The sequence below is a fragment of the Mercenaria mercenaria genome, chromosome 2 (genome assembly GCF_021730395.1).
Source record: "Mercenaria mercenaria strain notata chromosome 2, MADL_Memer_1, whole genome shotgun sequence".
NCBI lineage: Eukaryota > Metazoa > Mollusca > Bivalvia > Venerida > Veneridae > Mercenaria > Mercenaria mercenaria.
In genome coordinates this window covers 117824399-117851637 of record NC_069362.1, presented here as the reverse complement: position 1 = coordinate 117851637, position 27239 = coordinate 117824399, and the positions used below count along the sequence as shown (strand labels likewise).

Below are 27239 nucleotides of genomic sequence, written 5' to 3'. Positions count from 1 at the left end.
TTAACATGTCTAACTGATACATATATACATCAGGTATATTATAAATCTGAACTGAAATTGCTTTACAAAATACAACATTTCTGTTTCTTCGCAGAAAGGTTTGAAAAAGGTAGCAGTTTTTCAGTGTTGATTTGTGTCTGAAATCCCTTGAGCCGCGCCATGAGAAAACCAACATAGTGGGTTTGCGACCAGCATGGATCCAGACCAGCCTGCGCATCCGCGACAGCATGGATCCTGACCAGACTGCGCGGATGCGCAGGCTGGTCTGGATCCATGCTGGTCGCAAACCCACTATGTTGGTTTTCTCATGGCACGGCTCACTTGTCCTGTACATCCGATTATGTGGAAAGGTTATAAGTTACTTATAATACAAAATCCAGGAAAATGCCTGTAATTACACTGAAATACTGTTGTTGAAAAATGGCACTACCTTGACCACCACACACACATCCACAGCATCATAAAAAGTTCCTAAAACACATTTACATTTTCCTAGAGAAAAAATAATGCTTCATGTCGAACCATGTACCGAATGGGATGACTTACTATAGTTTATGTGTGACAGCCCTTCCGTCTCTTTGGCCACTTTGCTTACTTAAAGAAATTATCATTTTGACAATTTTTTTAGGACATCTTATGATTTCACACCTTCGAAATCCCTTTGATGACAGGCACTACTTTTCGACAGGTTTAGGACTAACAATTAGGATTTCATTCACTAAAAGAAAATAACAAAAAAGAACAAAACTATCGCGTAGTAAAAGCAATAGTATCTTGAAACCTATAAATCTGAATATATATTTTTCTTGAACAAAATCTTAAAAAGTCAACTTTAGAAGTCTAACATTTACGATGATTATATGATATATGGATTAATAGTATATAGTAGAATCAGTTCACTTCACTGCAATGGGTCTTTTATATTGGTGTTCTCCCATTAGTTAGCATGTTCCTTTCCTTTCGTTGCTGTTATGTCGTCTTCTGAATGTGAAAAATCCGGATTTACTCTTCCTATCTTCTCGTCTTCCTGTGCAACCGACGACATTTCCATCTGTTCTTTAATCTCTTTTCTTCGCATATCGTCATCTCCTGTATTTACAACGCATTTGAATACGTCTAAATTTCTGGGCAATATACCATGTTCAAACAAATATTTTGCCACAAAGGAGAAACTAACTACAGATGTCAGTGATATTAGCATACAAAGTGTTTTGAAGGGGAACAACTGGCCATCTGCATCAGTATAATAAGGATATTTTATCAGTACGGGAATATTTAGTGCTTTTTCACCTCCAGCTAGCCGAAAGAATAGACCAAGAATATATCCAACTAGTGAACCATATGTGTTAGTCCAACGTAGATATATAACACACAAGAGCTGTGGGAACAACACAACGTATACAAGATCTGAACACAGGAACCACAGTGTGTAGATGGAATCTACGGTGATGCCCATCACAGTTGCTAGCATACCAACACAAAATATAGTTATCCTCATAACCCAAATGATTTCTCTTTCCGATGCCTGAAATGGACAATATAGGGCAAAACATGAGGTTTCCCCGCATGATTATTTATTTACTATCAAGTCCACCACAGCAGAACACAGACGTCAGTAATATTGAAGGTTTCGACATATTCATCACAAGACGACAGTCTTCTTGGTGCTTAGCTGCCACAGTCCATTGTATTTTTTGAGAGTCCGGTTACATCTAGCAGTTTGATAAATATATTTATGCAAAAAAATACAAACACAAAGAAACAATCCAGTAACAGTGTACAATTCAATATACTAGTAGCTCACTAAAGTATTAGATCTACTTTGAACATACATGTACATGTACGAAAGGTCAACCTATTTATCTTCGAAGTCAAAGCAAAATTTAAAAGATTCAGTAAAGCAGTCAATTAGTGAAAATACTAACTGTTAACTGGTCTGTCTTCTATCGATTCTTAATAAAAGAACGTAAGATTATTTATATTCAACTCAAAGAGTCGATTAACATAGACATAATGTCGACATATCTAAACATGTTAAAAGATGGATTCACCTTTTGTCTGAAAACCAGTTTATATACATTTCTAGCAAACATGGCGCTAGCAGACAGTATAGAAGAGTCAGCAGACGACATTACTGCAGCAGAAACAGCACCAAGCCCAACACACGCTACTGCTTGCGGAGTCAAGTATTGCAGAACTAGTGGCAGTACAAGGTTTAAATCCTCGTCAGTAATTTCTTTTGTATACTCAGTTTGGTTCCAGTCTGTAAATTATGAAAAAAAGGAGAAAAGAAAGAGTGTGGCATCGCAACAATGATTAAATCTAATTAACTTGCCCATCTTTCAATTTGGACAGCACCATTAACTGTTAAAAGGGGTGCTTACCAAAAAGATACTGACTGAATGGCGAGCTGTGCATATCATGATCAGATTGCACGGATGTGCAGGCTTATCATGATCTATACTGGTCGCAAAGGCAGAATCAGTCGTGTCCAGCATGATAAGGGTTAAAACACAGCTCTAGTGAAATTATATTTATAAGGTTTCAACCCTGCAGAAAAATTATGTGCAAGGAATATTACATACGTCCCAAAACATTAGGGTACTGATTTTTTTTTTACAGTAGATGAGTTTTGGTTTGTGAGTTGCATCAAACAAAATTTATCTAGACCTACAAATATATTAACATAGGCATATGAGCGGGGGGGATTTCAAGCCCCCCCCCCCCCCCCCCCCATCCTTCACCCTTCAAGTTTGAGAGTGGGGGCAGCAAATGGTTCGGCCCCCAACATTTAATCCAAAGAACTGACTGTGATCAGAAATAACAATAGATAAAGGAAACATGCCAGTTTGAGAGCATTTAGATGTAGTGATAAGGATGTGATGTGTCATTAAGGGGAAGAGCCTTTGCACGGGTGATAAACGCGCAATCCAATTCCCACTGGGAATACGCTAAAAATGGGTTGCGCGACTTCCGGTGCGCATCAATACATACAAAATCAAGGTAGGTGGGTTTTTGTTTTTGAAAATAATTACACATTTACGAGTGCTTTCGAAAAAAAGCAAAATGCTATTCGACACAAAAATGAATAAGGATCATATGTGTGAAATACCAACTTATTAATTTAAGAATCAGCTCTGTTATCACGAAAACTCTGATGGCTCGAGCTGTCAAAAAAGCATGGAAACATGAAAAATGCAAATTTTCTAACTCTTGTGCCTTCTTTCTGGAAATGTGACGCTTCGAATAATCAAACACGTGTAAAACAGTCATGAATATTACATACACTTGAATGAAATGTTGCTTTTGGGGAAAGACTGGCAAAAAATAACCGGGAATGGGACTGCGCCCCGGGAATGGCGTTGCGCGTAAACATTATACACATTATGATGTATATGAGCAACTCCATTCCCGGTGCGCAACCCCATTCCCGATGATTATTTTGTCAATTATGTCCCCGTATGCAGGATTTGAAACAAATAATTTGGATATTCGTTACTTTATAAAAGTTGAGTTATCATAAAAAGCATCAATGTCCTCAGATTAGGCATATGAGGTAGTAGTATAAGAAATAAGGTGTTTGGCCTGATTTTAAAATTTAATTAAAAAAATAATTTATAAAATTTTTTATAAATTATTTAATTAAAACGTATATTTTTTTTAAAAAAAACAACTTTTTAATTTAAAATCAACAATTTTTAAAAATTATATTTTTTTTTAAAAAATCAACACCGGCCAATTCAAATTTAAAAAATCCAAAACCAACCAGTCTTTAAGAGAAACAGAGTTTCTATCTTAAAATACTAACTCGGCGTATTTGTACCCATTGAAAAAACATATATTTTATATAAAATATATTTCATTTAAAACACTAAGAAACAATTTTCAATAGAAAAGCCCTTATTGGTAAACACAACGCATTAGATTTTTACTACACCTGTTCATTCATAAAGCGTAGCAAATATTGGCCCAGACAAAGAGAGAGTTTATCACGCGGAGTGACAATCGATATGCTAGATTATTCTTTACAAATGTCTGGACGTAAATAAACAAATGAGCTTGTATTGTTGGATATACAACGGAAATAAAGGTTCACCTGAAGTTTACTTTAACTGAAGACAAATGTGTTGAAAGCATTAAAAATTTGAACAAACAAATATACCTGGGAATATCTCTTTTAGTACGAAAAATTTCACTAATGAGAAATGTTCCACGCTGCAGGTGGTTATCGATTTCTCACCAGTGAGAATTAACGCTCCTGTTTTTGGTTGCTATATAAGCTAAGCCATATAGAGTTTTGTCCCTTTGACCAATGGACTTACACTGGTAATAATGATATTGGTTTCTCTCTAGTGAGAAATGATTGACAGCTAGCATCGATTGCCATTTCTCTCTTGTGGGAAATGATTGACAGCTAGCATCGATTGCCACTTCGTGCGGTAAACTCTCTCTTTGTAACATGATCAAAGCTACCAGCCACACAGATTCGTACTTCAGTCGGACAACTTTCACAACTTCATAAGATTAATTTATCTTTAATATTCCAAGTATTTGATTAATTATACTTGAAACACCCCGCTAGTTCATAGCTCAATCGGTTAGATGGAACGAAATAGTTTTTATTACCACCGCGGCCAGGGGTTCGATTCCAGGACCAGGAGGTTTTTTTCTTTCGTTTTTTTTTTTGGTAAAAGTGGGGTTTTTTTTTTATAATTTTAAATACATATAATATAAATGAACCAAAAACAAATATATTGTGTAAAAGAAAGGAAATTTACTGACAATATAAATGCTCAATATGTTATAACAAAAAATGGTAGACTTATGTTAAGAGCTCAATGTGCATCCTGTGGTAATATAAAAACACAATTTGTTAAACGCTCTGGAGGTGCAATTGATATTCATAAAGCAATGTTACCTTTCTTAGGTAATAAAGGTCTACTTTTGCCAGGCTTTCGCTATTGTGGGCCGGGAAACCCCCTAGATAATGGGCCCCCTGTCAATGAACTGGATGCAGTATGTATGGACCATGACTTTTGCTATGACAGCGGTGTAAAAAAGGGTACATGCGACAAAAAAATGCTTTCCGACTTAAATAAAACTAAATCAAAAACATTTGGGGAAAAGATTGCAAAACATTTAGTTGTAAAACCTATAATTAAAACGAAATACAAACTTGGGCTGGGACAGGAACAACAGTTCCCTATGGGTTTAACACCCAGACAAAAGTCAAAAAACGGGAAAAGGGGGTATACTCTGCCCCCGAAATAAATTGGAGTGATGAATTAGCAGAAGAATTACACAAACCAATTAAAAGAAAATTTAGGAAACGAAGAGTGATTGTCAATGATATTGATGATACTTGGTCTGCCGATTTAGTTGACATGCAAGCTTTTTCAAAATACAATAAAGGAGTAAAGTACTTGTTAACCGTTATTGATATATTCAGTAAATATGCTTGGGTTATTCCATTAAAGAATAAAACTGGAGAATCTGTTACTGAAGCATTTGAAAAAATAATTTCTGGAGCTTCAGCTCCTGATGAACTTCACACTCGGCCTGAAGATAGAATTCAGGGACAAAAGTCCCCGAAGACTGCAAGGATTCCACAAAATTTATGGGTAGATGAAGGAAAAGAATTTTATAATAAAAAGTTTGAATCATTTTTGAATAAATATAAAATTAACATGTACCATACATTTAATGAAGGTAAGGCTGTAGTAATCGAAAGATTTAATAGAAGTTTAAAAAGAATAATGTGGAAATATTTTACAGCAAACAATACTTATACTTATTTAGATAATTTGCAGGATATGGTTGGTAAATATAACAAAACAAAACACTCTAGTATAAAAATGACACCAACCAAAGCCAGTAAAACTTAAATAAAGGTACTGTTTACTTTAACTTATATGGTAATTTAAAGGTACCAAAGAGCAAAGCAAAAATTAAAATTGGTGATCGAGTTCGTTTAAGCAAACTTAAAAGACATTTTGAAAAAGGATATACACCAAACTGGACAGAGGAAATATTTATAATTTATAAAATTAATAACACAAATCCAAGAACATACTCTATTAAAGATTTAAATAATGAAATAGTTCAAGGTTCATTTTACGAACAAGAACTTTTACCTACTACACAAGAAGTTTTTAGAATAGAAAAAGTTATCAGACGAGACTATAAGAAAAAACAAGCTTTAGTAAAATGGAAAGGTTACAATGAAAAATTTAATAGCTGGGTTCCATTTAGTGAATTGGAAGAAATTTAAATTGAAAAATATATTATATAAATGAGTAATAAAAATTTAATTTCTAATAATGAAGGACTCGGTAGCCCCCGCGCTGCCGCTGGAATAGAAACAATAGATCAATTAATTATTCACCTAACTAAAATAGCCGCTGCTTACAGAAAAAGTTATAAATTTTGTGGGAGAGTAAGTACTGGGTTATATATTACAACAAATATCTTTAGTTGTTCAGCTGCATTAGCGCTTGTTCCAGCTATTCCTGTATTTGTAGCAGCTGTTGGTGTTGTTCCATCAGTAATTACAATATTTATTAATAGACTAAAACTTAACGACAAGAAAGCTATTTTAAAATTGCATCACCACAAAATAAAACAACTAATAACAAAAGCACGGATTGCGGCTTTAGCTGTTCATAATCCTAATGATCCTAGAAAAGAAGAAGAGAAAAAAGTTATTCAAGATATTTTTACAATACTGTTAGAAATGCAGAAAGAAAAAAATTATTTAATACCCTTTGAAAGATATATGAAAGAATTTAAACTTAACGGATATAAAGGCAAAGAGGAATAATATGTTTTCAATGTGCGTTTTTTTTTGTGTAAAGATTTTTTCTATAAGTATTATATAAATGGTTAATAGAAAGATAGATAGAATGATTATGCCAAAATTATCTAGCACTTTAGGAGAAATAATGAATCCAGACAAAGATTCATATAAAAAAGTTCTTAAAAGAAGAAATGTTATTAAATCAAAACTTAATCAAATAGTTAACGATGAATATAAGATAAATTACAAAATGTTATTGATCCTTATCTATCAGAAAAAATAAATTATTTAAATGGAAATGTGGTTGTCTATTAACTGAAGAAGAAAATACCGAAAGGTTATGTGATTGCCCCAGACCAAATAATTATCGAAACAATCCTAAAAAAGTTATTGCAATAAATTGTAGTACAAACGAGGAAAAAATATATAAAACTATTTATCAAACATCTAAAGATCTTAATATTAATTCTAGAACGATAGCAAATTGTTGTGAAGGTAGAGGTAGGGTAAAATTTGGAATATCAAAAAACAATGGAGAAAGATATAAATTGAAATATTTTTAATATATAATTTTTAGAAATGATTTTTTTATCGTTTGTGCGTTTTTTTTTTAAATATAATATATAGATGGAAATTGAGAGATCAAAAAAACAATATTATAAGAAATTTGAAATTAAAATTGAATATAAACAAGATCCAAAGAATCAATTATATTTAACTATAAACGACTCTTATGAAATACTTAAATCTGAACTTAAAACTTTAAAAGGTATAAAAATAAACGTTGTTTTAAAAATAACTTTTGTAAAAATAAGTGCAACTAATACAATATATAAATCAGCCTATTTCCAATCAAAAGCTTCAGAAGTTATTAACAAAAACGAAATAAAAAAAACTTTACGTCAAGCCTTTGACGAAATAATAAATAAAATTGGTAACTGGATTTCAGAAGGAAGCGGCTGGCGAATAGAGTCAGTTGATGCTCACTGTATAAATAGATACAAATATAATCCTTTAGCAGCTTATAGTTATTTAGAATAACCGAAACCACTACAACATCCAAAGAAAGGATTAATAATTATAAAGAACAATGACAATGAATGTTTCAGGTGGTGCCATTTGGCATATAAATTTCCTATTAAAAAAATCCTCAAGAAGTTTCAAAATATAAAAAACATATAGACGATGTTGATTACACCGGAATAAAGTTTCCAGTGACATTGAATCAAATACATAAAATAGAAAATTTAAATAGCATTTCATTTAATGTATTTTGTTATGAAGAACCTAATGGAGTATATCCATTATATATATCAAAGAGTGGTTTTGAAGACCACTGTGATTTATTATTAATTAATAACGATGAGAAAAATCATTATGTCTGGATTAAAGATTTTAACAGACTAATGTTTAAAAAAACAAAATGTAAAAATAAAAAACATTTTTGCAAATCATGTTTACAGAATTTTACAAATGAAAGAATATTAAAAGAACATAAAGAAAATTGTTTGTCTATTAATGGTGTTCAAGGTATTAAAATGCCACCAGAAGGTAGTAAAGTAGAATTTAAAAACTACCACAAACAATTAGAAGCACCTTTTGTGATATATGCTGATTTTGAAGCATTAACTGAAAAGGTATCTAGCAGTCAACCAAATCCAGATTCTTCCTTTACAGAAGAATACCAAAAACATACAGATTGTGGTTATGGGTATAAAGTCGTCTGTTGCTATGACGATAAATATACCAAACCAACCCAGGTTTATAGAGGACCTGATGCTGTATATAAATTTATAGAAAAAATGCTTGAAGAAGAAAAGCGTTGTAAAGAAATATTAAAAAATAATTTTAATAAAGATTTAAGAATGTCTATAAAAGACGAAAAAGAATTTAAAAAACAAAAGTTTTGTCATATCTGTGAAAAAGAATATATAGAAGATTCAATCAAAGTAAGAGACCACTGTCATATAACAGGAAAATTCAGAGGAAGCGCTCACTCAGAGTGTAATATTAATTTTAGATTAACACATAAAATTCCTGTTGTTTTTCATAATTTAAGAGGTTATGACAGCCATTTTATTATGCAGCAAATAGGGAAATTTAAAAAAGAAGTAAATGTTATTCCTAATAATATAGAAAAATATATGGCGTTTATGATTAGCGACTTAGTATTTATTGATTCGTTTCAATTTATGTCGCAATCATTGGATAACTTAGGAAAAAACATTCCAGAATTTAAATATCTTCTGGAAGAATTTCCCAAAAGTAAAATTAATTTATTAAAAACAAAGGGTGTTTATCCGTATGATTATATGGATTCATTCGATAAATTTAATAATACAAAATTACCTTCCAAAGAAGAATTTTATTCTGCGTTGAATGAAACACATATTTCTGACAAAGAATATGAACACGCTGGGAATATTTGGAAAAAATTTAAAATTAAAAATCTTGGCAAATACCATGATTTATATTTAAAAACTGATGTCTTACTTTTGACTGACGTTTTTGAAAATTTCAGAAAAATATGCATTGAATATTATAAATTAGATCCATGTCATTATTTTAGTAGTCCTGGGTTAGCCTGGGATGCTATGTTAAAAATGACTTAAACAAAATTAGATTTAATATCAGATATTGATATGTATCTATTTATTGAAAAAGGGGTGGAATTAGCTATATAGCCAATCACTATAGCAAAGCTAATAATAAATATATGAAAAATTATAATCCCGAAAAGGAACATAAATATATAATGTATTTGGATGCTAATAATTTATATGGTTGGGCCATGTCTCAGTCTTTACCCACAGGTAACTTTAAATGGACAACCGAAAAACAATTTAAGAAATTAATAGCAAAGGGTAAAAGTAATTTTATAGTTGAGTGTGATTTGGAATATCCGGAAGAATTACATTCTTTACATAATGATTACCCACTAGCTCCAGAACAAATTATTATACCAGATGAATGGTTATCTAATTACAGTAAAAACATTAAAGAAAAATTTGAAATAGGAAAAAGCAATGTAAAGAAGTTGATTCCAACTTTAAAGAAAAAGGAAAAATATGTTGTTCATTTTAAAAATCTTGAACTGTATACACAACTCGGTTTAAAAGTAACCAAAATACATAGAGTATTAACTTTTCATGAAAGTTCCTGGTTAAAAGAATATATTGACTTTAATACACAGAAAAGATCTGAAGCAAAAAATTCATTTGAAAAGGACTTTTTTAAGTTGATGAACAATTCTGTATTCGGTAAGACGATGGAAAATCTGCGCAAGAGGGTTAATATTAAGCTGACCCATGATGAAAATATTTTATTGAAGTATATAGCAAAACCTTCATTTGTTAGTTCAACGATGTTTAACAAGAATTTATTTGGTATTCATAGAATAAAAGAAAGTTATTAAATAGACCTTGTTACGTCGGAATGTGCATTCTAGACTTATCAAAATATTTAATGTATGATTTTCATTATAATTACATTAAAGAAAAGTATAAAAACTCAGCAAAGTTATTATTTACTGACACAGACTCATTGTGTTATGAAATTAAAACTAAAGATGCGTATAAAGACTTTTATAAAGATAAAGAATTATTTGATAATAGTGATTACGAAAGTAATTCAAAATTTTACTTCGGTAATAATAAAAAAGTAATAGGAAAATTTAAAGATGAAGCTGCCGGCATTCCAATAGTTGAGTTTGTTGGATTACGGAGTAAAATGTATTCATATTTATTAGAAAATTCGCATGGGAAGGAAAACCAGGAGATTAAAAAATGTAAAGGAATTAAAAAGAGTGTTGTTAAGAAGACAATAGTTCATAAAGATTACAAAGATACTTTGTTTAACTCAACACAAAGTATATATAAATTTAAAGTTATAAGATCGAAAAAACATAATGTTTCTAGTTATGTTATAAATAAAACGTCGTTATCATGTTATGACGATAAAAGATTTATTCTTAAGGATGGAATTACTACCCAAGCCTACAAATAAAAAAAAAGATTTATACATCATTACGATGTAATTTTTTAAGCATCTTTATGGTGTGATTTTAGAAAGAACATAGTTTCTTATTTTTTAAAACATCTTTAGGATGTGATTTTAGAAAGAACATAGTTTCTTATTTTTTAAAACATCTTTATGATGTGATTTTAGAAAGAACATAGTTTCTTATTTTTTAAAACATCTTTATGATGTGATTTTTTAAATTTTTTAAACATCTTTATGATTTAATTTTAATTTTAGAAAGAACATAGTTTCTTATTTTTAAAACATCTTTATGATGTGATTTTTTATAATTGTTTTAGGTAGAACCATTAATTGTTAATTGAATATTTATAACATTTAAACCAGTAATAGAAATAACATCATTCATGTTAAATTTATTAGCATAATTAATAGAAATAGATTCATTTTTTCTCTTTGTTTTTGCATTGTAACTTTGAAGAATTACATTTTCTTTGTTTTTTAGTTGTAATTTAGCTTCTCCTTTATAATTTAATTGCATCAACAAGAATAATTAAAATACAATTAAAATTAATTGTTACATTATTACCATTTTGAACTAAACCAGGACTAGCATTTACAGTTTTCCATTGAAATAATCCACTATCAGTATCTTCGGTATAACATGTTAAGAACAATGGAGGTTTTCTTATTATTTGTCTTTCTATTTTACTTACTTTTTCATTTATATTATTGAATATTCCCATTATATTAATTATTCCAGTTAAATAAAAATACAGTAATTAATTAAAGTCTTTAATTTAAAAGTTTACTTTCTATATAATCTACATATTCCTCCAATATGTAGAATTTAACATAACTCTTCGACATAAGATTAAATGATACTTCTGTAGATGATGAATCGTCATAAGGATGAATGTCAAACATTGTCCTTTCTGTTAAATAAATTTTAATTTTTTTTTGATATCTACATAAAATGTTTTGGAAGGCATCACTTACAACTATCTCGGGTGTTATATTTACACTCCCACCGGGAAATTTACCTGTAAAACCATCTTGCCACCACCTAAAAAGAAAATGTGATATTTGACATTTTTCCACCTGATCAAACGACATTAAATAAAACCTAATATCTATTATATAAGTTCCAGCCTTTTTAACTGAAAACACATTTTTTAATAACACATCTGGTACAGCTAGTTTATATTCTTGGTTTGTGTTTATAAAATCTTTATAATCTACGACATTACCAGATTTCAAATTAAATGCACCAAAATAGCCCGCATCATTATTAATTACATTTACATATAATGAATATATCCAGACACTGTGGCGATCAAAATACTTTTTCATATTTATATATGAATGTGGTGTCCAGGAATCTGGTAGTTCTGCATCATCATAACCGCTGTTATATTCAAAAAGAAACACTTCACGTTTTTTTACTTTTTCCAGTTCAGATTTATATTCTGTAAATTTATTTTCATGTTCGAGAATTACTTCAGCTAAATCATCAAGTCGTTTTGTTGTAGCAACTTCAGAAGCAGACAAATTGTCAACAACACCTTTTGTTCTGGTTAATTGTGTTTCTTGTTTTAAGAAAACATTTTTTACTTTTGTAATTTCTTGGGTATTAGTAGAAATTACTTGGGTATTAGCAGTAATTGATTCTCCTTGTTTAGCTGATATTTCAACTACAGAGTCCTGATCATTTATTATTTTTTTAATTTTATCATTAAATTCTTTGATATCTTCTTGTAATAAACCTGTAAGTTTACTTAAGTCTGCGTACTTTAAATTATGACGTGTGTCAACAGTACTAATCAAGATCCGGAGTTGTTTCTTTAAATTTTTTAGTTGATCATTAATTGTGTTAATTGCTTCTCCTTGATTAACTGATTTTTCAACTACAAGGTCCAGTTCATTTTTATGTTCTTCAACTTTAACATTAAACTGCGTTATATCTTCTTGTAATTTTTTTGTAATATTACTTAAGTCTGCATACTTTAAATTATGACGGTTGTCAACAGTACTAATCCAAATTCGAATTTGTTTTTTAAAGTCATCTATTTTAGAATTAAGCTCTTCTTTAAGGTTATCTAATGCTGTGCTGTGATCATCACCTCTTTGTGAAGCTGCCTTTTCCAGTTCAGATTTATATTCTGCAAGTTTATTTGAAATTAATTTTAATAAATCTTTATGCTTATTTTCAGTTTCAGTATTTAGTTTATTTATTTCTGTTCTGATTTCTAACTGATACATATTTTGTAACTTTTTCTCGGCTTCAATAATCTTGTCTTTTAGTTCTTCATGTTTAATCATACTATCTTTTAATTCTTGAATTTGAGTGAATAAAATGTTTAAATTGACTCGAAATACTTCTTTTATGTTTTCGTCTGTCAAATCAGATTTCTCTTCAAGTTCTTTAATAGAATCAACCATAGCTTTCATTTCTTCTTCAATTTTACCTTGTAATTCAACTATTAATAATGAATTCTTTTTAAAATCTTTTGTTAAATCTTCAATATTCTTTACTTCTGCTTCTAGTGCCTGTTTTATACTTTTGATATCTTCAAGATTATAATCATCTATTACACCTTGAACTTTTCTAAACATAAATCGTCTCGAAACTGCATCATTGGGTTTATCTGGATTTCCTAGGTTAATAAGGTTATTACCTCCCATATCTAATGCCCTGTTCATTGTGTTATCAAGTTCCTTATTTCTGTGAAGATATGATTCCGATTCTTTTTTTTGAATTGTTTTTTAGTAGCATAATCACTTAAATCAATATCAAATTTAACTTTACTTACGCTGTCAGGTTTACTTATTTGTTCTATATTATTAAAAATTCCCATCTATATATTATTGTTAAATAAATAGAAATTAATTAATTTAATAAAATGTATTTAGCATAGACTCTATGAATATCAGCAGCGACTAATTCTTCTTGTTTCTGTAATTTTTCAGTTATAGAAACCACATCATTTTCTATTTCTTTTTTAAGCCTTTTGTATTGTTTTTTAGTAGCATAATCATTTAAATCAATATAAAATTTAACTTTACTTACATTATCAGATTCATTTATATCATTAAAAATTCCCATCTATATTACTAGTAAAGTTTTTTTTTTAAAAATTTTCTCGGTTTGTCTATATACAAAAAATCATATTTTTGATTTGTTGCATTAGCGAGTGATTTAGGGTTAATATTTTGTTCATTACAGATCATATTATTTTCTCTTTTACTCGGACTTTCAAATAAAATATAATGTGAACAATTAATTCTAATATCTTTTGGTGTTTTATAGTAAGACTGACTTAAATAAATAGCACAACAGTTTTTGTGACGTCCTTGAATGAAGTATTTTGTTATTTCATTTTGAACTTTTTTATCTTCACATACAAAATCATCAAATATTACTACTTTTTGTTTTTCTGATTCAAGATTCTCACAAGGTTCAATTTGGCTGGGATCAGCTGAATATTCAAGTATTTCATTTGGATCCATTTTATTTTTTTTCTGCAATTCCATTTAAAAGTTTAATTAAATCCTGATATTTAGATTGTTCTAGGTTTTTAGCATACAAGTATAATTTATCATAATATATAAGAGGTTTTCGAAGTATATGCATTAATGTATTTGTTTTTCCAGATCCAGAAGATCCACATATTAACATTCTAAAACATGAATCCGGCATAAAAGGATAATGTTGTTAAGTTGCTCATAAGTTTAATTTGATTTATATTTAATTTTTTGTAATTCATTATTTGGAATTTTCACATTTGATTTAAAATAATACATTATGCTTAACATTATCTTACATTATTTTACATTATCTTACATTATATTATTATAATGCAATCAACTTAATGAATAAGATAGAAACAAACTTATCGGACAGAAGATAGAGGGATTTAGAGTAATAAATATGAAGAAAAAATTAAAAAGCTACAATCTTGTGATAATGTAATGAAATTATATTAAACCAATTACTGAATGTGAATAGAAAGTCAAAAAGAAGAATTATCAAGTACAGTTAAATGATTACTGAAATTAAGGAACAAATTTAGTGTTACAGGGATGATGAAATGAAAAATTCAAACATACAGGAGTTTACCACTGTTACCAAGAACAGCTTCAATTAAAGAGTCTTCTGAAGATTATATAGGTTGGAATGATGGGATGAGTTGAAGGAACAGAAAAGTTGACAGCAATTTAGTATAAAATATCGAAATAAAAAATGTATTATTAGATTGCCTACATTACAGAGATAAAACATGTAAGACAAAGATAAAGATAAGATGATTGGATAAAAACAAGAAAGAGGTTACCGAAAAATTTAAAGAAGTTTACTGTAATAAAATAATATAGAAAAGAAAGAACAGATGAACAAAAAATGAATTTAACAGATGCAGATATCCTAGACTGCAGCTTAGTATTGTTTCGGAAGTTAGAATTAGACAGAGAAAATCTTTAAAAGATATATGAACGCTTTTATCATAATAATGCTTTAAAGACATAAGTTGTTGGAAAGGGAATAATGAAATATCATATCCTAATATATAAGTTCACCAAATGGCAATTGGTAATTTTACAATTATTAAGCTAAATAAACTTATGGCCAATAAATTAATGATAGGATAGAATAACTGGAAACGGAAGTAATTTATTATACTTAACGTTAGATAACGATTTAATTTGTTTTGGATTAACTATAAAGGATATGTTAATAAAAACATTCATTCCATTCAGTAAAAATATTTTAAGAAATTAACAGAAAAATCAGGTTACTATCATATAAAAGAATCTATGAAATTTAAAAAATAATTAGGGACAAGGTTATGGTACTTGTCCCGTGTAATCACAAAAGAATTGGTTATGACTTGGAGTTAATTATGTGGTCAATTGATGCTGACAAAATAATGATTAGAAAACTGAAAAAATGAAGGTATTTGAATATTTAGATGAATTATTAAAAATGAATTCCTTCTTACCAGAACAAAATGAAATGTTATAATAAAAATTATTTTTTCTTGGAATTTATTAAAGAAATATGTTTAATAATTATATAAATGGAACAATATAAAAATTGTGTGTAAGTCTGAAACAGTATAAAAATTACGAAAATATAAACCCTAGTGATTTTTACAATAGATTTGGTCGTTCTTTAATTTTAGGTATAAAAATAAACAACTTATGTTGTCGGTTTGGATATGTATTAACGTATGACTTATTCTTGGGCATAATATTAGTGATGAATATGATAATAAAAGAATTCGTTATAATAATGGTAAGATTGGAAGATATTATATTAAAATGGTTTCTTACAGTTACACAGATATTAAAATTACATAAAGAAACATTAATTTTGATAATAATGAATTATGAATTTGATAAATCAGACCATTGCTCCAATAAAGTTTTGGAATAGGATTTAAGTAGTTTAAAAAGATTGTAAGGATTTCGATTTAAGATATTTTATGTTGGATTTAAGAATGTCAAAAATTTTCATACCATTGCTTGGATTTGAGAAAAAAGCATTGAGAAATACTGAATGGAGAGAACTACAACACCAATATATAAACTAATCAAGGGATACAATTTCATTCATTGTGATCTTAATTGATAATTCACTTGTTGATGGTAATTTCTAGTGATATTATCTATGCTTTAAGTACTGCGATTTAACAAGGCTTATCCATTTTAGAATAGAACCGAAGAGTTGGATATTCTGAGTTAATAAAACTATGATAGATTCAATAAAAATACATATTTCAGACATTTTGGTAGAATAATTAATTTAAATAAAATTAAAACAAGTTTCACACTAATTTTAAAAAGAAATAAAATTTTAGTTTTATATAAATGTGACAAAAAGGTTTATGAAAATAAAGGAATATTTATTTGGTTGATCGCTCAAAGGGGAGAAAAATTATACGCACAGACAACAGGTATCTTTACACTTTACAAAAATTGCTTTCAAGTGGAGTGTTGCATTGCTGGAAAAAAAGTCTGAAACAGCAGGAAAAGCTGACGTAGAAAGTGAACAAAAAAGGTTGGAACAGAAGTTGAAAAATTTAGTGCTAATAAAATTTATTGAAAAATTTATAATAAAAACTGCTCGGCAGTTGGTGATTTAATTGTTTTAAGAAAATTATAAAAAAGAATAAAAGTAATAAATAGTAGGCAGGAAAGGATATTATTATAAGATAAATAGTTATTTTCAAAGGACTGGAGCTTCGGTCTTTCATGAGTTAGGCTCGTGCTGATTTTAAACACATAAAGTTTAATAAATTAATTTAAAAACTAAAGTTTTAAACTTTAATAAATAAATAAAAAATTATAATATATACATGTTTTAGAACAAAAAAACAATATTGTAAAGATACGAAACTACTCCATTTCATTTAGATTACAACTTAAGTATCTGTCCTTGGAAATAATGTAAGCAAAATTAAAGGGATATTACTTTTACAATATAATGATATTGAAGCTCATATTTGATTGGAATTACATTTGGTTTTTTGAAGTAAACTTTAAAGTAAATAAGCTTGGTGGTGGTAATTTGCTGATGGAGATGAAATTGCTTTTTTATAATGCGCTTCATAATTGTCAGTTAGTGGTTAAACAATGGAAAAATTTGTTTATGATTGTTACAATTTATATAAGGTAGTAAATGTAAAGAAATTGGTTGAACTATCTAATGATTATGCAGAATCAACTGGAACAAACGAATATATTTATTTAGATACTTCTGCTACTGCTGCTGTTGCTAATAATAAGGTTTTGCTTTTAGGGAAAGGGTTAATCACGGGTACTAAAGAGGTAAATGTTAAAATTCCATTAAAAAATTATTCATTTTTCAGGGTTTAGAAACTAATATTATACCTCCAAGTCAAATTCAAATAACACTGCGGTTGACAGATGATGATGAATTAATTTTTAGAGCTAATACTGCTGATGCTGGTAGGGTAATTGTAACAAAATTAATTCTATGGGTTCCGCGTTTGGTTTTCAATGATTTTGGACTTAATCTAATTTCTGAAAGATTTACAAAAGCGAGATGGTCATTTCCTTCGGGAAATGATAACACAATCAGCTGATACACAACAGATTAATACAACTTTTGAATAACGGTGGTGTAAAAAAACCACAACATGTATTTTTTTATTTTTTAAAGACCTGACAAAAGTAATAATCAACTAATGAAACCGCTTTTTTTTAGATACATTTAAACTAAAAAGTGATAATTTAAAGATTGCACTTTGAGTTCTTGTCGTCTTGAAGTTGTAATGGTGTTTTTTATCCAGAAACAAAATACACAAGTATACAAGAATATATGACGATGTAATTAATTATTATTATAAACAAAATAACAAAAACTACTGGAAGTCTCTTAAATAGATTTAATTTTCAAAGTTTGTTTGGATTTGTCCATTTTTAACTTGGAAAATAAAAAGGAAGTAATAACAGAAGATCCTAACAAATTACATTAACAGTTAAAATAATACACTTCCCCCTGCAAGATATCGTATTTAGCAATTGTATTATATGAGGAAACAGTTGAAATAAATACTATTGGAAATGAACTTGTTACTTTTAAAAAAAAAATAAAATTAAAATAACTATAAAGTATATAATGTCATCAAATTATATTGAAATAGGGTTAGTCTTACAGACGGACAAAAGAAAAATTTAGCTAAAGCATATAATAATAAAACTTATATAATTTAGATTAAAACATGAACAATTACGTGGAAACTTCCCTTTAACTATTAACAAAAACACAAATTAATCAAAATTTAAAAGTTATTAGAAATAACAAGGATTTTGAAATTACAGTTTCAAAAAACAAATGTCCAGTCAAGGTCAAAATGGTGGATTTTTAGGAGCTTTGGTGGGGTTTTTTAGGAAAAACAATTCTTCCAATGGCAGCAAAAATAGCTCCCAAAAATATTAGCTCCTCTGGGTATTGGAGCCCTTTCTGGGCTGGCCCGTATGGTGTTAATAAGTTACTTGGGAAAAGGTATGATTTCAGTAGCTAATGAAAAGAGAAATATGATAATACCATATATTACACCTAATCAAAAAAGGCAACTATTACGTTATGGAGTGGATTAAATTAACACAAAAACAAAACAAGACGGTGGGTTTTTAGGTATGCTGGCTGCTAGTCTAGGAATACCTTTGATTACATCTTTATTAACTGGTAAGGGAAAAGGCCCGGGGGATACAAATTGATTCTCAGAGAAGACCTTACAGACGAATTCCCATAAAAAAAAAAAAATTTTATAAACAACCAATTTCAAAATTTGAAATAGAACAATGGGTAAAAACAATTAAAATTAAAAACTTTAGGGGTGTATTTAGCAGAAATAATTTATCAAAAATAAGAAATAAAAATGAATGTGGAATTATAAATCTAGATGACTCTGTTGGCCTGGAACCACATTGGGTTTGTTATTTAAATAATATGTATTTCGATCCATTTGGGCTTCTCCACCAAAGGAGGTAAATTTAAAAATTTATTAGATAAAAATACAACAATGTTCAATATCAAGACAAAACAAGTACACTCTGCGGTTACTATTGTTTATTTTTCATAAAAATGTTACAAGATAAAGTACCGTTGTATGATTTATTGTATAAAATACTAAAAGTTAACAATCAAAGAGCAAACGAACAAACAATTATAAATTATTTTAATAGGTTTTAAATTGTTGTTTAAAAAAATATACGTTTTAATTAAAAAGTTGTTTTTTAAAAAATATATATAATTTATAAAAATTGTTGATTTTAAATTAAAAAGTTGTTTTTAAAAAAAATTTATAAAAATTGTTTCTTAGTGTTTTAAATGAAATATATTTTATATAAAATATATGTTTTTTTCAATGGGTACAAATACGCCGAGTTAGTATTTTAAGATAGAAACTCTGTTTCTCTTAAAGACTGGAAGGTTTTGGATTTTTTAAATTTGAATTGGCCGGTGTTGATTTTTTAAAAAAAAATATAATTTTTAAAAATTGTTGATTTTAAATTAAAAAGTTGTTTTTAAAAAAAATATACGTTTTAATTAAATAATTTATAAAAAATTTTATAAATTATTTTTTTAATTAAATTTTAAAATCAGGCCAAACACCTTATTTCTTATACTACTTGAGGTCAGAAACTGCCATTTTTGTTGATTTCATACTTTTTTTCACGTTTCGTGTCGCCAGAGTTTTTGTGATAATAGAGCCGAATCATAAATTACAAACCAGATATTTTACACATATGATGTATTATCATATCTGTGTCGAATAGCATTTTGCTTTTTTCGAGAAAATTTATTCTTGTCTCATACTAAGCAAAATCATAACTTCACATAACTCAATTTCGTCTTTTTTTACGCGCAACACCAGCACCGGGCGTTGCGCAACCCATTTTAAGCGTATTCCCGGCGGGAATTGGATTGCGCGTTTACCACCCGTGCTTTGTTTGTCCGAAAAGTTTCAGGGAATATTGGAGTAGGTTTAACTGACCGTTCCCGTCCCATTGGCCCCTACAGCTCTGAGTACCTTCCTACACTAATGATTAACATATAATACCTTATTTGAAAATATCAGGAAAACGAACCTGTTACAGTAAAAATGGCTCCAATGAGAATGGAAGGTATTGACATAATAATACATCCAAATGCAGCTATGTATGAGAGGATCTGGGCATTTCGTACCGTACTTGCTGACAACACACGCTGGAAATATACCTGAAAAGAAACAATGGTATTGTACAACCATGTTTCAACAAAGATTTTGATTAAATGATAAAGTTCAGCAGACGAAAGGTGTGTTAAATGCATCTACAATGTGAATCGGCTGAAAACAAAATAGGATTCATGTGAACATTAATATCTTTCCGCTTAAATATCACTGTTAATAGTGTGCTATCTGATTCAAAAGCAGTTTTTAACCCTTAGCCTGCTGGCGGCAAGTGATTTTGCCTTTGCGACCAGTGCAGACCAAGATCAGCCTGCACGGATCTGCTCTGTTCTTTTAAATAATTTTTCAGTGATCACCCATTTAATTAATAAGTGATGCTGCCCAAATTGAATGATGGACCAGTCTGTTTTAGAAATTTAACAGGGTAAGGGTTAAACAGAACAATGCTGAGAATATTGAACATTCGGCGAACAGCCGTAGGCAGATTTAAGATATTAGCGCTACATTCATAAATGTTGACCGACAATTATGAACAAAACTCAAGAAAATTAACTCACTTGCCACGGGATTCCTCCAAACATTAGTAGCATATAGCTGTCTAAATACAACCCTATAGAAGCGGGGTCCAAGGTTTTTACCCATTTAGCTGTGCTATCAACAGTGATGTCACCAACAGCATCATGCGTGAAGGCAAACGGTATGCAGATCCACTGTAACAAAAACATTCTGAATAAAATCGACGAGTGACCTGCTATAAACAGTCGTAAAACAATTAAATATTATAAGATTATGACTGACATAATTAAAATGTTCCGTTATGATTTTGAAATTAAATCAGAGTTATACTGTTATAGAAAATCACAATTTATTATCTCTGCATTAGTGATCAGTAGAAACGGAAGAAACAATAATTACTTTATTTTCATTTTAGTCCATGAAACTTCCCTTCAAGTCCCAAAAGACTTTTAATCATGTTACAGACAGGTGAATCACATGTCCAAATAGAGAGAATACATAATCACATAGTTAGAAAAAGATATTTTTTTCAATATTACACGTGATCTTAGACGATCAGCACCAAGATTCAAGATTATGTCCAACTTACTGAACCAGATATTCAAACTTTTGACATACATATGAAAAAACAATTATCGAAAGTACCAAAAGATATGGTAGCCTCACTATGAACAAATTCACAGCAATACATGCTAATACTATGATAGAAGTATTTGGATCCAACTCAAGTATAACAGATAAAGTAGAAACGAAAATGTAAACACTGTCAAATGATTGGTGTACTTACCAGGCCAACAAATATACAGATGAGTTGTACAACATCTGTATATGCTACAGAGTACAGTCCTCCAAACAAAGTGTAGGACACAGCAATACATGCTGATATAATGATAGAAATAGTTGAGTTTAAGTCCAGTATAACGGTTAAAGAAGCACCTACAAACACAAAATACAAATTCATAGATGACTTTAGGGACACAAAGTTGACAAGCTTCTTAGTTCTTGGATTATATATATAAGGAAGAGAAGGTAATCGTTGAATGACGATAAATGTACGATAAATGTACAGATTTATTTTCATATTTACATTCAAAAGCAACAATAACCAGGTACCGAAAATTTAAAATATGACTGAGAAATCCATTTTCTAATGTTCTCTTTAAGTATGAAAAGAAACAAGGGTGATGAATGACTGTTTAAGTTTAAACAGCAACCCCAGAATCCGGCCCCCATCTATCCTGCATACATTCCATTCCCCGCCCCGAGTCCCCATCCTCAACCCTTCCCTTGGAGTTTTACTCCAGTTTACTTAGTGAAGCCCGCACAGCAGCATGCTAGATGCTACTCTGTTTGCTTTGAAAAAGGCAATAAAATACCCGATTATTACTTCGGAAATCCCCAATGTTAACTTTATGATTTAATGTATAAAGCAACAAGGTGTATTAAATAAAGCGGAATACATAGACAACAAGAGGCTTTAGATGATGATTGGCTAAAACTCTAATCTATTTCCTAATTTCTTTGTTCTTTTATGAATACGGTGATAAGTATTGCAAAAGCTTATCAATAACATTTTCTTTGCGTTTACCGAACATTTGTAAGATTTTCAAAAAGATTATGAAATCCACGAATTTTTAAAGGAATGCTTACCTAGAGCAGATAAGATTGCGGCTGACCAAAACATTTCTCCAAGTAATGCAGGAAGAAATAAGAGGCCACCCATTCGTTGTCCATATTTGTGAGAGAAAGGATCCAACATTGTCATATAACCCTGAGCTCTCATCTTACTGGCAAAGAAGTATCCTCCTAAAATATAAGTCGGTATGTTATAGTGTGTGTGCCTCCTTTTCTGTCAGTAATAATTTAGAGACACATTAATTGTACAGGGATGTAGCTGTGCTTTACGGAAGTTACGAGATATTGGCCACGGGATATTAGCTCATTCAAGATAGTTCCTATTTCCAAATGAAATGCACACTTATCACCTAGGATCTTTCGTTATACAGAACCAATGCTTCTCAGCTGTTTTCATGATAAAATAATAATTAAAAAACAAGGGGACATATCCATTGCACCAATAAATGATTCGTCCTTGATGTTTTTCAGCTTGACGTCTCTGTCGATATTTTTTTCATTTCGTAAGCTTTACAAAGAGGTTGATATTTACCATGTGTTTTACAGCACATAATGTGTTGCATCACACATAATTTGCATGCTACGTCTTTGATTTACTTGTAGTCTCTTAGACTTTCTACCAAAATTCGAAAACCCTGACTACCTAGTAATACCTATCTATACGTGAAGTAATTGTCACCTAATATCAAGGCTAGTGCGTATCCAAAGGGAGCCTGGCACCATACAAAACCGTCTCTCACGATGTACTCTGATGTTCCATTGATAAAACCTCCTCCCACCCATGTCGCTGAAATAAAGTTAGTGAAATACCACCAGTTCGTGACCATGCATAACAGATAAGGTAGTAACACAACAAACGAAACATTCATGTCAAGTTTTCAAACAGTTAAACATGTATGTCCTATACTTTAGGTTGAAAGAAAGTTTCTAATTACAATGTATTTCTTTTTCTGTTTAACAGCATTCAAAAATACCTGTCATCGTAAAAACTCCCACAATTGCACCTATATCACGCCCTGCCAACATCACATGTTGAGAGTCTATATTGGTGGTCGTTTGTCTTGACCTTCTTGCCGCCCATAATCCAACCAATAAGATGAGCAAATAAAACACAATGATGGCAATCAGGCCAGGTACATTAACTGACATGGTGTTCACGTGACGGATCTTCTGTCAAAACACAACTCCCTGAAAATTGATAAATTGTTTGAAATTGCATGAAGCATATTTCTTGGGCTTATCTCCCTTGTTAGTATAGTTCCACTTGCACAACAAAAGCCACCTATCATATATTTCAGCTGTGTACTCTTCTAACAATTTATATTAATTTACATGGTTATTTTTTGAATATGTCAAATTACAAAACGGTGATTTCATTAAAAAATTATTAGCCATGGCATAGAAAAATCGACTAACAAAAGTACATCCAAACTTAATAAAAGCATATTTACAGTCGGATGTAAATAGTGTTGTAGTAAGTCCATAATACATTATTGTTTATCCTGGTATCAAATTTAAAAAACAAAATAAAAGAAATCGCCAGAAAAAGTGTGCATTTTATAAAAATGGCTAGCTTCCCGTGTATAAATCATTAATATTTCAGTTTTGATGCTTTGATACATTCAATACAAAACGGCAATACCTGGGTAACACTAAATAATTAGTAAGAAGAATGAACATGTTATTTTCCTGACTAGATGTATTTTCAGTTTTCTTGTTCCGGAAACGTGCACCTACTTTTTGGTGTTGTTACTGATAAATAGTGTTTAAAAAAAGAAAATACTGCTTATGAGCAATTTTAGCTTCAGTAGAGGTTATTCCAATAAAAAAGGCCCCGATTGGTATATACCCTGAATCTTCAGTTTGATAAGTGGTGGTCGCTTGTTTCGAAAATTGTAGATTCGTATTATGACAAGTTATACTAAGGCCATGCTCCTCGTACTTGGACTCTGGTCCCTTGGGATCAAGGAGGTTTTTTTTTTAAAGTATATTTACTTAAGCTCGTGCTATGGGGTAGGGAATTGTATGTGAGGTGCAAAATTCATTTCCTCTCATAAATTGAACCGAGTTTGCTAGTATTTTCTATAAACTTTACTTTCATAGCTCTCCACATAGATTTTATTCCATGTACGAAATCCTTGAACGTACTAGTATAATATGAGTCAAGTTTGGTAAAATAATTATTATTATTGTCAGCCGCTCGTCCATATATTAAAGACATTATAAAATCAGGCATGTTAAGAGATTATTTGCACTAGATCTAGATTGATCGTTTCTGGTCGGTAGTTTTCATATATATATATAAACGAACATGACTGTCTGTGTGCTCTGTTTTCATTCATGTACAGGTTTTTTTACCTATAAAAACTACGAAAAATCACGATAGCGTTAAAGTAATTTTTGTTTTATCAAGAAACGTAAAAAGAAATATTCAGTTAAAAATCAAAGTTGGTGTTAAAATTCGTTAAACAAACTTGATATATATATATATGAAGCATCTGCATATATGTAGAAAGCAAATACATATACATGTATGTTTATTTATTGTAATGCATGAATGAGAAAGCGAATTTGATAGAGGTGAACATCGACTTCAACCACAAATTTTACACCATTTTATAGACTTTTTAATATGGAAATATATGAGTAATAAGCAAATCGATACTTGTTGAATGGAAAGATCGATTTACAAAAACAGTCTGACGGACGTGAAATAACGGTTCATGAAAAATGGACGTCAAGAGGCGTTTTTATAAGACTTGCAGAGAAAAAAAGTTACAGAAATATCAAAAATGCAAAATACGCATTAAATGAGGAATATACTAAATCTAGTTTAAAACAAATTGTCGAAACACAACCCTTTAACTTCAACTCTTTAGCAATTTGCAAATTGAAAATAATTACAGACACAATATGAACACACTTTTGGTGATTATACATACATATTTTGGTAAAAACTATCACGTAGATCTACTAATAATTAAATAAATATAAAAAGTACCTTAATGTCGGACAAAGTTAAATGTTTCACCTGTGAAATCCAGCTATTATTAAAGAAGCAATAGATGATTTAACCTTTCGATGCGTATCAGTGCATGCTCACTGGATCGTGCATGCTCACTGGATCAGATCATACATATTAAATTATATTAAGTTTATTATGTTTTAGGGGATAATGTTTTTATTTCATAAGATATATAAACAGTTACAGACAAGCTCTATGGCTTTTTCAAATACTACACTACCATCATATGAAGAAACTATATGTACTCATTATTCAATATAATTCATATTGAAAAAAATAACTATACATTACTTCACTTAAGTAGTCCAACTTATTTTGACTTGTTGGTGTATCGTTATTTTTGGTAAGGATTTTATATAGAAATTTATTTATATCTGTCTTTAATAGAATGGGATGCATATAACTACTTATATTTGGATTTAAGAGTTGCTTTGTTTTTTCTAATTGTATTTTTATTTTTTATATAACTAGTAACAGCATTTTCAAGCCAAAATAATAAAGGAAAATAAGTGGCCTTCCGGTTATTTCTTTTAAATGGTTAAGGTCTAGAAACTTTCCGTTATCATCAATTATGTCATTTACGAATCTTATCCCTTTTGAATACAACGAAGGTATATATATATACAAAAGTTGTTATTATAAAAAAGTGGCATATGAAGTAACTGTGCTGTATTAACAATAGGCAGCTTATCCATGTAGTGAGTAGGTTATAGGAAAAAGATTTTTCCTTTTGTGAAGAAAGCACCACACTTTGTATGTGACTATTTTGAAGTATGCCGAATCCAAAAAAAGGAGGAGACACACAATTCGCTAACCTCAATTAGCTTAAAATGAGGCCCAAAAAAGGGACCTATATTTCATATATTTTAATCATATCTTTTTGAAAGCAGTGTCCAAAACATTAATTTAAAACCAGCATAACTAGCTATTATTGACATAATATTTATTTAGTTACATTTCATATACATTTGATATATGGGACACTAACAAATGGCATAGATGAGGCCCTAAAAGGGGAAAACTGTTTAAAAATTTCATTTACAGGATGACTTTATTTTTAAGTGTGAATATTATATCACTCAGGTAAACAAAACTAATTTTAGTATTTAATTACATTTGTATATCAAAATATTATTTAAACATTCTTTACATTTTGAGGTTCATTAAGGGGTATTTTATAAAAAAAAAAACAAGTTCACATATACGTAGTACTACATACTGTAGTTCATATAATCGATTTTACAGTAGTTATGCTTACATGGGGTACCGATAGTTTGATTTCCCTATGCATTTTATTAAGCATTCAAAAGAGCAGCTATAGAAGGTGTTATTTTGTGTTTTTCTTGTATTTCAATATCTAATTTAAATTCATTTAAAACGTATGATACAAAACATAACTTATATGTTTTTCAAGACAATTAATGACTTCAAACTAAAGTATACGATCATCCTAACGCTTTCTTTAAAGCAAAGGAAAATGGAATGTGAACTAAATGTATTGTTGTATTAATTATTAATTTATATCCTATTCAATACTAGTTTATTGGAATGAGATAAAGATTTCAAGTTTTAGAATCAGTCTAAATTC

The 27239-nt window shown here is 29.7% G+C and overlaps 1 protein-coding gene across 1 annotated transcript; it reads right to left on the bottom strand.

The window, feature by feature from the left end:
• Positions 1 to 273: 273 nt before the first annotated feature.
• On the bottom strand, positions 274 to 24025 carry LOC123565047 (high-affinity choline transporter 1-like). The gene is made up of 8 exons (XM_045359047.2): positions 23601 to 24025; positions 23306 to 23413; positions 22642 to 22797; positions 21779 to 21927; positions 21033 to 21185; positions 20393 to 20522; positions 2052 to 2263; positions 274 to 1525 (listed from the first exon to the last, which is right to left on the bottom strand). The coding sequence occupies exons 1-8, from the start codon at positions 23773 to 23775 to the stop codon at positions 938 to 940; spliced, it is 1671 nt and encodes a 556-aa protein (XP_045214982.2). The 5' UTR covers positions 23776 to 24025; the 3' UTR covers positions 274 to 937.
• Between the last annotated feature and the right edge of the window lie 3214 nt (positions 24026 to 27239).